The sequence below is a fragment of the Phyllostomus discolor genome, chromosome 2, assembly GCF_004126475.2.
Source record: "Phyllostomus discolor isolate MPI-MPIP mPhyDis1 chromosome 2, mPhyDis1.pri.v3, whole genome shotgun sequence".
In the NCBI taxonomy this organism is placed as follows: domain Eukaryota; kingdom Metazoa; phylum Chordata; class Mammalia; order Chiroptera; family Phyllostomidae; genus Phyllostomus; species Phyllostomus discolor.
The window spans coordinates 194,369,372-194,384,515 of NC_040904.2; the positions used below are offsets into that span (position 1 = coordinate 194,369,372).

The window sequence follows — 15,144 nt, forward strand, 5'->3', positions numbered from 1 at the left end:
GCTGACCATCAAAGGACTTCAGAGTTGGTGTGGATGCAGGCAGGACAGAGAAGACAGAGTCAGCAAGAGGTAAAGTAATAAAAATGGGACCTAGATGAAAAGTGATGATATCCAACCTGGTCATCCTTGCTCTCTTGCTTCTCTAGATAAATATCAAGGCAAAATAAAGCTGTAACAATGAGAGAGAATATTTCTTCTTGCCAAAGGAACCCTAAGCACAAGCTGAGATATAGAATATTGGGAATCTCCGAGGGGAGATGAGATGTATTAACCTGGGACATGGAGCTGGCATTGAGAGCATAAAACAGGCACAGAGGAAGTGAAGTCTGGAGCCAACAGTATTCCCTAATTCTGCAACTTTGAACAAGTCCCTCTTATGATAAAGCCTCCCCAGATTCTGTCTTCTCTGGCTTAAAATTAGAACATAGTGCTTGAGGATCCCCAGTATTATTTGCAGCTTTTAAAGCTTGTTGATCTTTAATCTTAGCCCTGAAAGAGTCCATGTTTTGCTTGGTGCAAGCTTGGGTGCCTCCCTCCTTTTTAATTCAAGTAAAGATATGTCCATATCTCTTCCTATTTATGACTCAATATGTGAGCATAGTTCACTCCAGTGCAAGACACAGATTTCAGATTTTAAAGGTTTTTCTTACTTTCAACTATTATGTTGGTACTTTGGGGTTTCTGTAATATTAGGTTTAACATATTAATTCTAAATTTAGTATTTCTTGATAAAACTAATTGCACCTGTCATTTCTCCTGCTTAGGCAGGTTTTTGGAATTGTGTCCTGATATTTTTCAGGTCAGGTCAGGAAGACCAGTTTCCAATGAAAGGGTAAAGAGCTAGACAGGAGCTCTCACTGTAAGCCTAGCACCTACCCTGAATGTTCTCAAGTAAAGCCAGTCAGAAGTTCAGTGAGAATCTCCGTGTCAGTCAGATCCTTCCTTCGCTCCCATTTGTACAGAAACTTCCCTTACCTTCCCATAAACACAGAAATAGCACAAAACTAGTGGGGATTATCTGTGGTGAGCCCTGGTTTTATTTTAATTTATTTAAAATAAAGTTATTTATTATCTTAATTTATTTAAAATAAAGTTATTTTAATCAAATAACTTTATTTAAATTATTTAAATTCAGATGATAGCATCTATGGAAGTACTGAATTATTAAAACTTCACTTCTCACTAGCAATACCAGTCTTGCACAGATATTAAAATCTCCTTCCCAATCACAGACTAATGGGAGGATTTGTCATATCACAGAAGTGAACTACTTTAATCAGTATGAAAATGTGGGATCATGTTAGGTGACATGCTGAAGAAATAAATGTATGTCAGTAGGGGAGCCCCAGAATAAGTCTTTGTTACAATCAACTTTCTCAAAGGATATATATAATATATGTAATTTATATATTATATTAATTATATTATATTATATTAATTATATTTATTATATATTTTTTCTCAGTGCCTTATGGTTTGGTGGTAGATGGGAGGAGCACAGGATGATAAAATGTGTTAAAAACTTGTTCCACAAGTATTTTCCCCAAATATTTTTATCTTCTGACTATACTAAAGTTTTTGCATTTTGGAAGTCTTCAAATTACAGCTTGTTTGCTCTCTACTTCCTCCATCTCCCTCTCCTTTTTTATAGCATGCTGGCTTCTCATCTCAAGAATCCAAGTAGGAGAGGGATATACACTTGGCACATAGATAGGGTTAACATACCTGAATTGTTCTTACTCCTTAATATTTGCTAAAATTCCTCTGGGAAGAAAACCAAGTATGAAGTGATCAACAGACTTAGCTGTCTTACATATTCCCCCTGAGAACTCACTTTCTTCCAGGTTCATTGGCAAATCCGAGGGTTCAAGAAAGATGACTAGGATCAGTCAGTCACTTTCCCATGATTCTCAAGCTTTCTTAACATCCAAACTCATCTTTAGACAACTTATTTCACACCAGGTCACCTAAGAAATTCTTGGCATTTTTGCCATCAAAACTTGTGGAAAAAATAAAATGTGAAACAGTAAAATTGTATTGGTTATATCCATATTTCCTCCCTTGAGCTATAAATCTGCCTACAATTTGGCATGCACTTATGCCAACCCTCATAATTTTCCCTATCCTCAATCATTTCAAGATTGGCTTTCATCCTTGGCTGGTATGGCTCAGTGGATTGGGCACCAACCTGCAAACCAAAGAGCTGCTCTTCAGTTCTCAGTCAGGGCACATGCCTGGGTTGCAGGCCAGGTCCCCTGCTAGAGGCAAACACACATTGATGTTTCTGTCCCTTTATTTCTCCTTCCCTTCCCCTCTGTCTAAAAAAAATGAAATAAATAAAACCTTTAAGGAAAAAGACTGGCTTTTGAGATAAAGCTGCTCAGAATTCTAGCCCCAGAAATCTCAGGATATCCTTGTAACCTTAACTGCTTGATAGGCCTCACACTGCTGGAATTGCCCTCTCTGGGAAGAAAATTCCCACGACTTTTTTAAACTATGACTTAATTCTGTTATTCATACTTTTGCACCCAAGTCTGAAAGCCCACTACAGTGCAATTTCCTTGGACTCTGTAATTGCTAGGCCACTAGGTAAGGAATTCTCATTTCTAACCAACTTCAAAGTGCACGTTTCTCCTCAGAAACTTGTTTATGAAAATGCAATTCTGACAATAATTGTCACAACCCTTTTCCATGCCCCACCACCAGAAAAGTAAAACTTTCACACCACTGCCTTTGGCATGTTTCTAGTTGCCAAGCCAGGATCATGGACACTTCACTGGGTTTGTTTGTTTGCTTTTTTTTTCTCTCAGGATTTGTGCGTCTGGCTGGAGGGGGTGGCCCCTGCTCAGGGCGAGTAGAAGTGCACTCTGGAAATAAATGGACTCCAGTGTCTCATGCAAACTTTATGTGGCCCACTGCCCAGGTCATCTGTGCAGAGCTGGGGTGTGGCAAAGCAGTGTCTGTCCTGGTGGATGTGCCTTTCAGAGAGTCAGGTGGACGGTCATGGGCTAAAGAGTTCCAGTGTAAGGGGCAGGAGCCTGAGCTCAGGATCTGCCCCAGAGTGCCCTGTCCAGGAGGTGCTTGCCGGCATAGTGGGGCTGTTCAAGTTGTCTGTTCAGGTGAGATGCACAGAAGACTTTAACCTCCTTGGATACTCTGTTGGGGTCAGAAAAACATGAGGGTTTAATAAAATCCTGTTTTGTCCTACCAGCATACACAGAAGTGCGGCTCATGGAAAATGGCACCTCTCAGTGTGAGGGACAAGTGGAGATGAATATTTCTGGAAGATGGAGAATGCTCTGTGCCTCTCACTGGAACATGGCCAATGCCAATGTTGTCTGTCGTCAGCTCAGCTGTGGAGTTGCCATCTCTACGCCAAAAGGAGCCTACTTTGTGGGAGGAGGTGACCAGATCTGGAAAGCCCAATTTCACTGCTCAGGGACTGAGTCCTTCCTGTGGAATTGCCCAATGACTGCCCTGGGCATTCCTGACTGTACCCCTGGGAACACAGCCTCAGTGATCTGTTCAGGTAAGAGAAAGAGAAGGACTACCTGGTACTAAGGATGTTTTTTGAGTGAATGTCCCTAAGAGCAGTAAGTTGGCAAAGTTGCCTTCAAAGGTAGGTATTTCATGGTGAAATATGGTTCTTCTCATTGTTCAGCCATCTTTTTTGGTCAATGCAAAAATGTTAAGAACAATAATATTTTTCAAATTAGCATTCTATTTAAATATAATCACAGAGAATATATAAGTAATAAGTGTATACCTCAGTCATGTACACCACCCCATGTTAATGAAGAGAACATTAGAAGCACACAGGAAGTCAACTTCCCCTCCCACCATTCACTCCAGCCTCCCTCCTCTCCAAACAAGACCACTTTTGTAACTTCTACTACATAGAATATTATTGTCATTTTTGAACTTTTTTATAAAATCATGAAATGTTTTCTTTTGTGTCGAACTTCTTTGACTCCATATTGTGTTTGAAATTCATTCATGTTATTGTTTAAGCAACACTTTATTCATTTTTATTGCTATAGAGTATGCCATTGAATGATCACGTGACTGTGTATTGATCAATGAACTGATGGTAGATTTGAGTTGTTTCCTGTCCCTGAGTATTACAAATATAATGTTAGGAATTACCATAACAATGGTTTTTGGTGCAGGTATGTATATTTATTTTGTATGTTTGATCCTTGGCCTTTTATTTTTACTCTCTTAATGGAATGGTGTTCTGTGTTGAATCAAGTTCTTAATTTTAGTGAAGTATAACTTATCAACTATTTTCTGTACATTTAAGGTTTCTTATATTCTATTCTTTTTTTATGGTGAGGCTGCACACACCACTTTGTTTATTTATTTTTTAAATGTATTTTATGTATTTATTTTTAAAAATATTTTATTTATTTATTTTCAGAGAGGGGAAGGGAGGGAGAGAGAGAAACATCAATGTGTGGTTGCCTCTCATGTGGCCCCCACTGGGGACCTGGCCCACAACCCAGGCATGTGCCCTGACTGGGAATCAAACCTGCAATGCTTTGGTTCGCAGCCCACGCTCAATCCACTAAGCTACACCAGCCAGGACTAAATGTCTTTGATTGATTATGCTATTATAGTTGTCCCATTTCCCCCCCTTCATTCCCCTCCACCCTACACACCTTCTCCCACCCACATTCCCCCTTTAGTTCATGTCCATGTGTCATAAGTTCTTTAGCTTCTACATTTCCCATACTATTCTTGCCCTCCCCCTGTCTATTTTCTACCTACCATCTGTGCTACTTATTCTCTGTACCTTTTCCCCCTCTCTCCTCCTCTCACTCCCCTGTTGCTAACCCTCTATGTGATCTCCATTTCTGTGGTTCTGTTCCTGTTCTAGTTGTTTGCTTACTTTGCTTTTGTTTTTGTTTTAGGTGTGGTTGTTAATAATTGTGAGTTTGCTGTCATTTTACTGTACATGTTTTTTATCTTCTTTTTCTTAGATAAGTCCCTTTAACATTTCATATAATAAAGGCTTAGTGAGGATGAACTCCTTTAACTTGACCTTATCTGAGAAGCACTTTATCTACCCTTCCATTCTAAGTGAAAGCTTTGCTAGGTAGAGCAATCTTGGATGTAGGTCCTTGCCTCTCATGACTTGGAATACTTCTTTACAGCCCCTTCTTGCCTGCAAGGTCTCTTTTGAGAAATCAGCTGACAGTCTGATGGGACCTCCTTTGCAGGTAACTGTCTCTTTATCTCTTGCTGCTTCTAGGATTCTCTCCTTCATGTTAACCTTGGGTAGTGTAATTATGATGTGCCTTGGTGTGTTCCTCCTTGGATCCAACTTCTTTGGGACTCTCTGAGCTTCCTGAATTTCCTGGTAGTCTATTTCCTTTGCCAGATTGGAGAAGTTTTCCTTTATTATTTTTTCAAATAACTTTTCCACTTGTTGCTCTTCCTTTTTCCCTTCTGGTACCCCTATAATTTGGATGTTGGAACATTTAAAGATGTTTGGAAGTCCCTAAGCATCTCCTCATATTTTTTTTTGAATTCTTGTTTCTTCATTCTTTTCTGTTTGGTTCTTTCTTTCTTCCTTCTGGTCCACTCCATTGATTTGAGTCCCAGTTTTCTCCCCATCTTATTGGTTCCCTGTGCATTTTCTTTCATTTCATTTATTGTAGCCTTCATTTTTTCATCTAATTTGTGACCAAATTCAACCAATTCTGTGAGCATCCTGATCACCAGTGCTTTGAACTGTGCATCTGATACATTGGCTATTTCTTCATCACTCAGTTGTATTTGCTCTGGAGCTTTGATCTGTTCTGTTTGGGTCATTTTTTTGTCTTGTCAGGCCTGCTATGTATGAGAGGTAGAGCCTTAGGTGTTGACCAAGATGGGTCAACCCAGTTGCTGGGTTGTGACACTGCATGTGGGGCAGGCGTCCAAGAGGGAACAATGACACTTGCTCTGCTCTCTGTCAGATTTCAGTCCTTTCCACCACTTCCCCCAGGCAAACTGGGCCCCTCTAGTGCTGATTTCCATGGTGGTGGGTTTGTGTATGTTCTAGGACCCTGTGGGTCTCTTCAACAAACTCTCCTGTGAGGCTGGGAGTCTCTTGCGGCACCTCAATCCCCACAGGTGTTTTCAATCCATGTTTTGAGGCTTTATTTCCTGGTGCTGGGCTCCTGGGTTGCGGGGTCTGTTTCATTCCCCAGTTTCACCTGGTTTATCTGTGTGCGAATGTGGGACCACCTGGTTCACCAGCCACCTTGCACGCCATGCCCCTCCACAATCTGCTGCCTTGCTGGATCTGCCCGCTGCCACCCTGCACCCAGGGTCTACCAGCCACTGCCTGCGCACCTGGGATCCGTCAGTTTCTGCCTTGCGCACCCACAGTTCACAAACCACCGCTTTTTTTGCTGTGACCCATCTTTGCCTGGCTGCCCAACTCCACCCCTCCTATAGGTCTGGATGAATGTGTTTATTCTAACTTCTTGTTGTCGGACTTCCGTACAGTTCAATTTTCGGTCAGTTCTGGGTTTTTTTGTTTCTAAATTTTTGTTGTCCTTATTTTGGTTGTGTGAGGAGGCACAGTGTGTCTACCTGTGCCTCCATCTTGGTCGTAAGTCTTCCTATATTCTTTTTAAGAGAACTGCCTACCTGAGGATCACAAAATATTCTCCAAGAGTATCTTATGAAAGCTTAATTATTTTTCTTTTGCATATGATTGTACAATCCTTCTAGGGGATTAATATCTATGTATGGTGTGAGATAAGGGTCAAATCCCACAGTTTTTAATGGATATCCAATTGACTCAGAATATTTTCCTGAAAAGACTCTTTTCCCTACTACAGTGACACCTTTGTCATAGAGTGCATGCATGCCTGAGTCTTTCTCTAGATTCTGTTCTGCTCCACTGTATAATTCAACTATCCCTGCACCACTACCACACTTTCTTAGTTATTGTAACTTCATAGTAAGTCTAGAAAACTTTAAAGAAGTTTATTTTATAACAACTCCTGTAACTTTATTGTTTTTCTTGCCTACGGTGTTAATCATTCTTTGGTTCGCAGGCCAGCACTCAATCCACTGAGCCACACCAGCCAGGGCAGTCATTCTTGATCTCTTGCATTAGCATAAAATTTTAGAATCAGCTTGTCATTTTTTTGCCCAGAAAAATATAATGGTATTTTGATTGAGATTAGACTTATTCTACACATGAATTTGAAGATAATTAACCTTGAAAATATTGAGTCTTCCTATTCATTTACATGCTATATCTCTCCATTCAGTTAGGTCTTTAATTTCTCTCAGAGGTTTTACACATCTTTCACTAGGTTTTCTCCTAGGTATTTCATATTTCTGATGTTTTTTAGTATTTCTCTTAGTGAAGGTGTCCTAAGAATGAATTCTTTCTGAATTGTTTTCATCTTTTATATTTCCATAGTTTTATTTTCACTGATTTGAGACTTAGAGAAAAATTGCAAGAATAGAAATTTCCAGATAGCCCTTTATCTACATTCTAGCAATGTTAGTATCTTGCTCTAATCTCTGTCTGCTCCACTTCCTCTGTCTGTCTTTCTGTCTCTCTCTCTTTCTCTCCTGCCCCATCCCTCCCTGAATATGTAAATTCTTTCTGAATTAGTAGGTAAAATTGGTAGGTTGCAGACATGGTATCCCTTTACCTTTAAAATACTTCAAAGAATTCCCTTACATATCCACAGCACAATGATCAAATTCCAGAAATGAACATTGCTATAATACTATTATCTAGTCCATAAGCTTTATTCAGATTTTACTGACTGATCCAAGGATGTTGTTCACAGCTAAAAGGAGATTTGAGCAATGTGCTGCATTCAGGTCTCATGTTCATTTAGTCTCCTTTAATATGGAATATTTTCTGAATCTTTATATTTCATGGCACTGATCTTTTTAAACAATACAGGATAATTGTTATGCAGAATGTTCTTCAATTTCAGCTGTATTTAATTCCCTTGTGTATTACAGGAACAATACACAAGGGAATTAAATACAGCAGAGACGTAGTAAATTTATATTGGAATCCATCCTGCATCAATGTAAATTGATTTTTTTCCTAAGTAGAAACAGAAAAGAAGGCATTAACCAGATCAATCAGGAAACACCAATCTTCCCTAACTTGTTGTACAGCTTGAGCTATTAATATATGATAGAGCTGATGCACAGTGAACGCTATCTTAAGATTTCCGTGATCCACAGTTAGTGTACAGGATTCATCAGTTTTTCTCACAGGTCATGCTAGACAGATCCTTAAGTAAGGCCTAAATTCTTAATGTCCCCCAAATATAAAAAATGAAACACAACCCGTACTTCACACTACACACACACACAAAAAAATGATTACCAACCAACCTATATGTAAAATGTTTAACTGTTAAACTTCTAAAAGGAAACACAAGAGAAAATTTGGGGGATCTTGGAGTAGGCAAACATTTCTTAAGGCATTAAGCATTTAAAAATGCTTAATTAAAAAATGCTTAATGCTTTCATCATTAAATAATTAAGGAACTCAAATTAAAGTATGAGGAAAAACATCACTTCACTAACTAGAATGACTAAAATTAAAAGGTTTACAATTCCAGTTTTGACAAGGATGCGGGGCAACTAAAGCTCCATGCATTGCTGGTGGTAAGAGGATATAACGATTTGAAAAAAGGGAAAAAAATAATTCAACATACTTTTAAATGTTACCAAACAATTCTACTACTAGATACTTCCTTGAGAGAAATAAAAATCTAGGCTCACAGAAAGATTTGATCATTCATTTTCATAGTATATTAACAATAATTAAAAAGTATAAACAAATTTTATTAACAGAAGAATGAATAAACAAATTGTAGTATATTCAGACGATGAAAGACTCTTCAACCATAAAAAGGACAAACAACTGATAAATGCATCTACACAGGTAAATCTCAAAAACATGCTGAGAAAAAAAGCTATAAAAAAGGAATATATATTATATGATTCCACTGCATTCTACAAGATGTAACCTAAACTATGTGACAGGAGGCAGACGAATGTTTTCCTAGGCACTGGGTTGTGGGGTGGGGGATGTATTGGCTCCCAAGGCAAATGGGAACTTTCTGGGTTTGTGTTTATGCTGTATGAAGGTGGTTGACAATATAGGTTTGTGCACTTTTCAAAACATGAAAATGTACTCAATACAGGTGTATTTTATTGCACGAAAAGTATACCTTGATAGAGTTGATTTTACTGGGTTTGTTTTTGTTTGTTTCCAGCTTATTTCTACTGCAGTCCAAAATTATGATTTTTATCACTTTCTCTTAATTTTTCTTTTGAAAAAAATTGGAACTCATATTTGCTATAGCATACAATTAACCCTGCTAAATGGCCTACATACCCTTGAGAATAACATGTATTCTGCAGTTTTGAGATGCAAAATTGTTAAATCACACCATTTTATATTTTAAATACTGATTGATCATTTGTGTTGGCTTGCTCTCTCAGTTACTGAGAAAGGTGTTATTATTTTGTTTTTATGAAAAACAAAAGCTCTATAAACCCTCACCAACCGTAGCTACAAAGCCCATAAGGCTTCTGCCAATAGTCTCTCTAAGAACGTCCCAAGGACTACTGCCTTGACTCAAAAGACATGGCACATGTTTGGGGTTACTATGAATAAAGATTTTATATACATCCAAGTTCAAGTCCTTATTCAGACATTTTTAATTCTATTCAGTAGAAGTTAGTTAAGGACAAACATTCTCTTTTTATTTAGTAGCAGCATTCTAGATAACATAGTGTCCTGGTTACTAACACTGACTAACAAATTTTCCCAAAAAACTCAGCAGCTGGAAACAAATAATACATGTCATTTTACTCATGATTTCCTGGGTCAGGAACTTGAGAAAGACTCAATTTGGCAGCTCTGTCTTGGGGTCTCTTATGTGGTTTCACTTAGATGTCACCTGGGGTAAAGTCATCTGAAGGCTTGACTGAACTGGAAATCCAGATAGCTCCCTTACACAGAAAACACCTGGTATTTCAGCTTAACAAGACCACCTGCATGTGGCCTCTCCAACATGACAATCTCAGCAGAGTCAGACTTCCGTTAAAGCAAATATTCTACATGAATCATGGGGGAGGACATGGTTTCCCTGACCTAGTGCTGAAAATTAAGCAGTGCTGCCTTTGCTGCATTTTATTGCTTACAAACAACTCACGAAGGTTTGCCAAGATCAAGTGAAAGAGATGTGGACCTCACTTCTCCAAGGATGCATTATCAAAGATTTTGTGGAAATGTTTAAAAAAATCATCATGGGTGTATTAAATATCCCACTGTGTGCATTTTCTAATCTCTGCTACTTTTAGTTTTGTCAGTTATTGCTTTATAAAAATAGGACTTAGTATACATGAAAGTTAGGCCTTTTCACCACGTTTCTTGTTCCCCTTATTATATTTTCTATTATTTGCCTTTCTGTGCTTTATTCTATACATTTGCCTCTGATCTTCTGTTTTACTATTTCTACTATGTGCTGATCTAATGTGCTGTTACACTCATTTTTTAAGTTCTGCTGACTTTTGAAGTCTTAGAATTTTTATTTGCTTTTTATAATAACTTCTCTGCCAAGATATGCATTTTGTGATTTAATCCTATGAACATTTTAATCATGATTATTTAAACTCCTTGGCAGGTAACTCCAAGCTAGATGCCTTGTGAACATCTTTGTAATGTCGCCTTTTTCTTCTTGGTTTTCCATGAGATCTCTTTTACATGGGAATTTTTTAAATGTTAGGCATTGTTGATAGAAGTTGTAGAAATCCTTCAGAAAGCATTTTATTTTGCTTTCTCCAGGGACCTGATTTAAGGGTGGATTGCTTTATTTAAAAGAAGGTGCAGTGATTAGAAGCTGAGCATCACTTCCTGTGAGGAATATTCTTAGTTTACTTTTCCTTCTATGGTACAAGGATTCTGCTTAACAGGCATGGTCCTCCATGGCTCACCCTGAATTACTCTTTGTGCTCCCCAAACACTGTGAGCCTGGCAAAAATCTCTGCTGAGCTGTTCAGAGTCTCAGCTATAACCTTTGAATTCACAAAGTCCTCATGAGGTAAGTGGCTCACCTCTGCCCTTTACTTCTTTTTTCTAATTTTTATTTTTTAATTTTTATTGTTGTTCAAGTACTGTTGTCTCCATTTTTCCCCCATCACTCTCCCCCATGCACCCACCTGCACTTCTCACCCTCAATTCTATCCTGCTTTTTCTTTGTCCATGGGTCCTTTATACATGTTCCTTGATGAATTTCCCCTTCTTTCCCTGTTACCCTCCTCCCTGGCCCCTCTGGTTACTGTCAGTTTGTTCTTTATTTCAATGTATCTGGTTATATTTTTGCTTGCTTGTTTGTTTTGTTGATTAGGTTTCATTAATAGGTGAGATCATAAGGTATTTGTCTTTCACTGCCTGGCTTGTTTCACTTAGCATAATGTTCCGCAGTTCCATCCACACTGTCAAGAAGGGTAGGAGTTTCTTCTTTCTTTTTCCTGTGTAGCATTCTATTGTGTAAATGTACCATAATTTTGATCCATTCATTTACTGGTGGGCACTTAGGCTGCTTGCAGCAGGACATAAAGGAAAGAATAAACAAATGGGACGCTATCGAAATTAAAAGCTTCTGCATGTCTAAAGAAAACGTCAGCAAAATGAAAAAGGAAACAACCGTATGGAAAACTATATTTACCAATGTTACCTCGGACAAGGGTCTAATCTCCAAAATATATAAAGAACTCACACAATTCCACTGCTTTTCTTTCTGACAGCTTTGATCCTAAAATTCTCACTGCCTTGGTAGCTCTACAACACTTTCAAAGAGTACTAATGTGTGCCAGTTTTTTTCTAGACTCACATTTCATGGAATGTTTAGCTTAAAAAAAGAAATCATTTTCAGAGACACAACTCTCCATAAAGAAAGTGAACTCTAATATTATCAGCTATTAGATAATACTCTAATATTAACATTGCTCTTAACTTACAGCTTTCATCTCAGACCCTATTGCTAGGTTATTATGAAATTCAAGTTCCTGCTCTTCAACCCCACTAACCCTCTGATTGTTTCTGTAGGAAACCAAACCCAGGTGCTGCCCCAGTGCAACTCCTTGTCTGACGCAGAAGGCCCTGCACCCTTAGAAGACAGTGCTGCTAACTGCTCAGGTGAGGGCTCCCACAGGACCAGAAAACCCTCCTCTGTTTCCCTGTGTAAATATCCCATGGCCTCTCCCTCCTCAGACAGCAGACAGCTCCGCCTGGTGGACACGGGCAGTCGCTGTGCCGGCAGGGTGGAGATCCTTCACCAGGGCTCCTGGGGCACCATCTGTGATGACAGCTGGGACCTGAACGATGCCCAGGTGGTGTGCAGACAGCTGGGCTGTGGGGAAGCCCTCAATGCCACAGTCTCTGCTCACTTCGGGGAAGGATCAGACCAGATCTGGCTGGATGATGTGAACTGCACAGGAAGGGAGTCCCACCTGTGGAAGTGCCCTTCCCGGGGCTGGGGACAGCACAACTGCCGACACAAGGAGGACGCTGGGGTCATCTGCTCAGGTCAGTGCTGCACATTGTCCTTGGGCTGGGGAGGAGGTGGGTGCCCTCGAGGATGGCAGTCTGAGCCCTGACGGATGTTGCTGAAAAAGGGCCATCAAAGAAGGAAGTTGCCTTCCACAGGACTTGTCTGTCTAGCAGTTATGGCAATTGGTGCTTTCCTTTCCTCTTACAGAAGCTGCAGCTCTGGTCCTCCCTCCTCAGTAATAAAAGCCATTCTTTACAGAGTTTCCATTGAAAACAGGGCTCACTCTTCAATTGCTTATGGTAGTAGCAAAATCTTGAGATCCTACTGATGTTATAATTACCACATGGTTTAAAACAACACATATTTATTTTTCTATAGTTGTATACATTGTGTCCTTTGTGACAAGGGTCTCACTGGGCTTGTTAACACCAAGGTGTCCACAGGGTTGCGTTCCTTCTGGAAGCTCCGGGGAAGACTTCCTCTCCCTGGTTTTTCTACCTTCCAAAGCTGGTGTGCATTCATTCCTGGGCTCCATGCTCCATTTCCTTCTTCAGACAAACAACATTGCCTCCCTCTGACCATTCTTTCCTAACCACATTTCCCTCTGAACTGAATCGGGAAAGTTTATTTGTTTTTAAGGGCAGTGGGTCTAAGAATGTGATTAGACTGAAGTCACCTGGTTAATGCATGATACCTCAGGTTAATCTCACCATCCCAAGGCCCTTATCTTAATATTAACTACAGAGTCCCTTTTGCCATAAAAGGGAACATTTCACAAGTTCCATGGGGCAGGATGTAGAAATCTTTGGGAGTCCTTTATTCCACCTACCACCCATTATTCACACTCCCTTTCACACACTCTGTCAGAAGTTTTGTTGGAAGCAGGATTGGGCTCTTCTCCCTGCAGAAGGCCTAGGCTGGTGTTCCTCTCTGTTTATGCTCCACTACATCTTTGTGGTAGAGATAGGCAGACACAAATGGACAAAGTCAGGGAAACAGATGCAAATTTCAGTCTTGCCACTTAGTGGGTGTCTCCTCAGCAGAGTCAGTGATGAGTGTTCACTTCCTGTGGGAGAGAGAAAGAAGGCAGAGCTTTGAGTGGACTACTCACTGTGCCCTGTTTCTGCCTTTCACTTTTAGAGTTCCTGGCCCTGAGGATGGTGAACAAGGACCAGGAGTGTGCTGGGTGGCTGGAAGTTTTCTACAATGGGACCTGGGGCAGTATTTGCCACAGCCCCATGGAAGCCATGACCTTGTCCACGATCTGCAGACACCTTGGCTGTGGGGACTGGGGGATCCTTGACACTTCTGTTAATTTTAGGGAAGGTTCTAGACCCCGGTGGGTGGATGGAATCCAGTGTCGGAACACTGATATGTCTCTTTGGCAGTGCCCTTCTGACTCTTGGAAATACAGTTCATGCGGTCCAAAGGAAGAAGCTTACATCACGTGTGCAAGTATTTACCACCTGTTTCTATGTATCCATCCCACCCCTGTAGGATGCTGTTAGTGATATTTATATTTTCAAATCTGAGAGAAGACTTTAAGATGACTGACTTTAAGATAAAGATGATTTAATCCACTTACTGCAATCTGATTTCAAAGGAAAAAAAATGAGAAAACCTGTGCTCATGGCAAATTATGTGAAAAATACCAGAAAGACAGGCAAAAATCACGTGGGAGCAGCATTAATACTCTGACAAACTTTCTAAGGAATTGCTAACTATTTGGACTAGTTGATAGTTTTGCTCATCACTTTAATGTAACTAAGGGGCTGAGCAGAGAATCAATCCTGATTGGTTTATGTCTTAAACTCATGATATTTTACTCTGAAATGCATGTATACCATTTAAACTAGTTCTCAAGTCAGTCTGTTTGTTGATAGTAATTGAGTGCCCATAGGTATAAATTTATACTTTAGGTAAGAGGACAGAGGAGAGAAAAATATAGTCACGGCTCTCATAGAGTTTATAATCCAGTGATGAAAAGACTCATGAGGCAGAAGTTTCAAGTGTCATGAAAAATGACAAAGAGCTTGGAAGCATGTAATAGGGGCAAAAGAAGAATCATTTGAATGGAGACCTACAAAATCAGTATGAGTTTCTCAAAGGAAGAAAGGAGACAGATCATTTTGGTCATTGTAAATACTGCATTGGGATAGGACATGGAATATTTGAGGTTTCTGAGAAAATTCAGTCATGGCCAGAGCAGAAACAGGGTGAAGGAAAGGGGTACAGGAGTAGCAAAGGATTAGCTTGGAATGAAGAGCAAAGCTAAAGACCTCTCTTAGGCAGTACCAATGAGAACAATCCTATTAAAAAGAATTTTTTTTCTTACTTCTTGGCTGCCATATCATGGAGAACTGCTGGGAGGTCAGTGGCCTCATTCCCTATATTTTTCTTCTTGAATTTGTCTCTTCTAAGAGGCCCTCAGTATATTGGTCTTCTTGGTTGATTGTTCATCTTCTGGGACTTTCTCCTTTACTATTACGTACTCTTATGCTCCCTCATTCCATTCTCCCAAAATTTCCTCAGAGCATGCTGGAATTTGGAGCCCAATCATCTGCAAATTCCCTTATATCCTCAACACTCCCTTCAC

General features: G+C 39.7%; 1 protein-coding gene across 1 annotated transcript in view; it reads left to right on the top strand.

The window, feature by feature from the left end:
* Positions 1-15,144, top strand: part of LOC114513902 (antigen WC1.1-like) — a 109,911-nt gene that overhangs the window by 10,914 nt on the left and 83,853 nt on the right. The window contains exons 3-5 of the mRNA XM_036016952.1: positions 5,876-5,888; positions 12,276-12,583; positions 13,689-14,003. Coding sequence (XP_035872845.1) covers positions 5,876-5,888; positions 12,276-12,583; positions 13,689-14,003 — 636 coding nt within the window. The remainder of the gene's footprint in view (positions 1-5,875; positions 5,889-12,275; positions 12,584-13,688; positions 14,004-15,144) is intronic.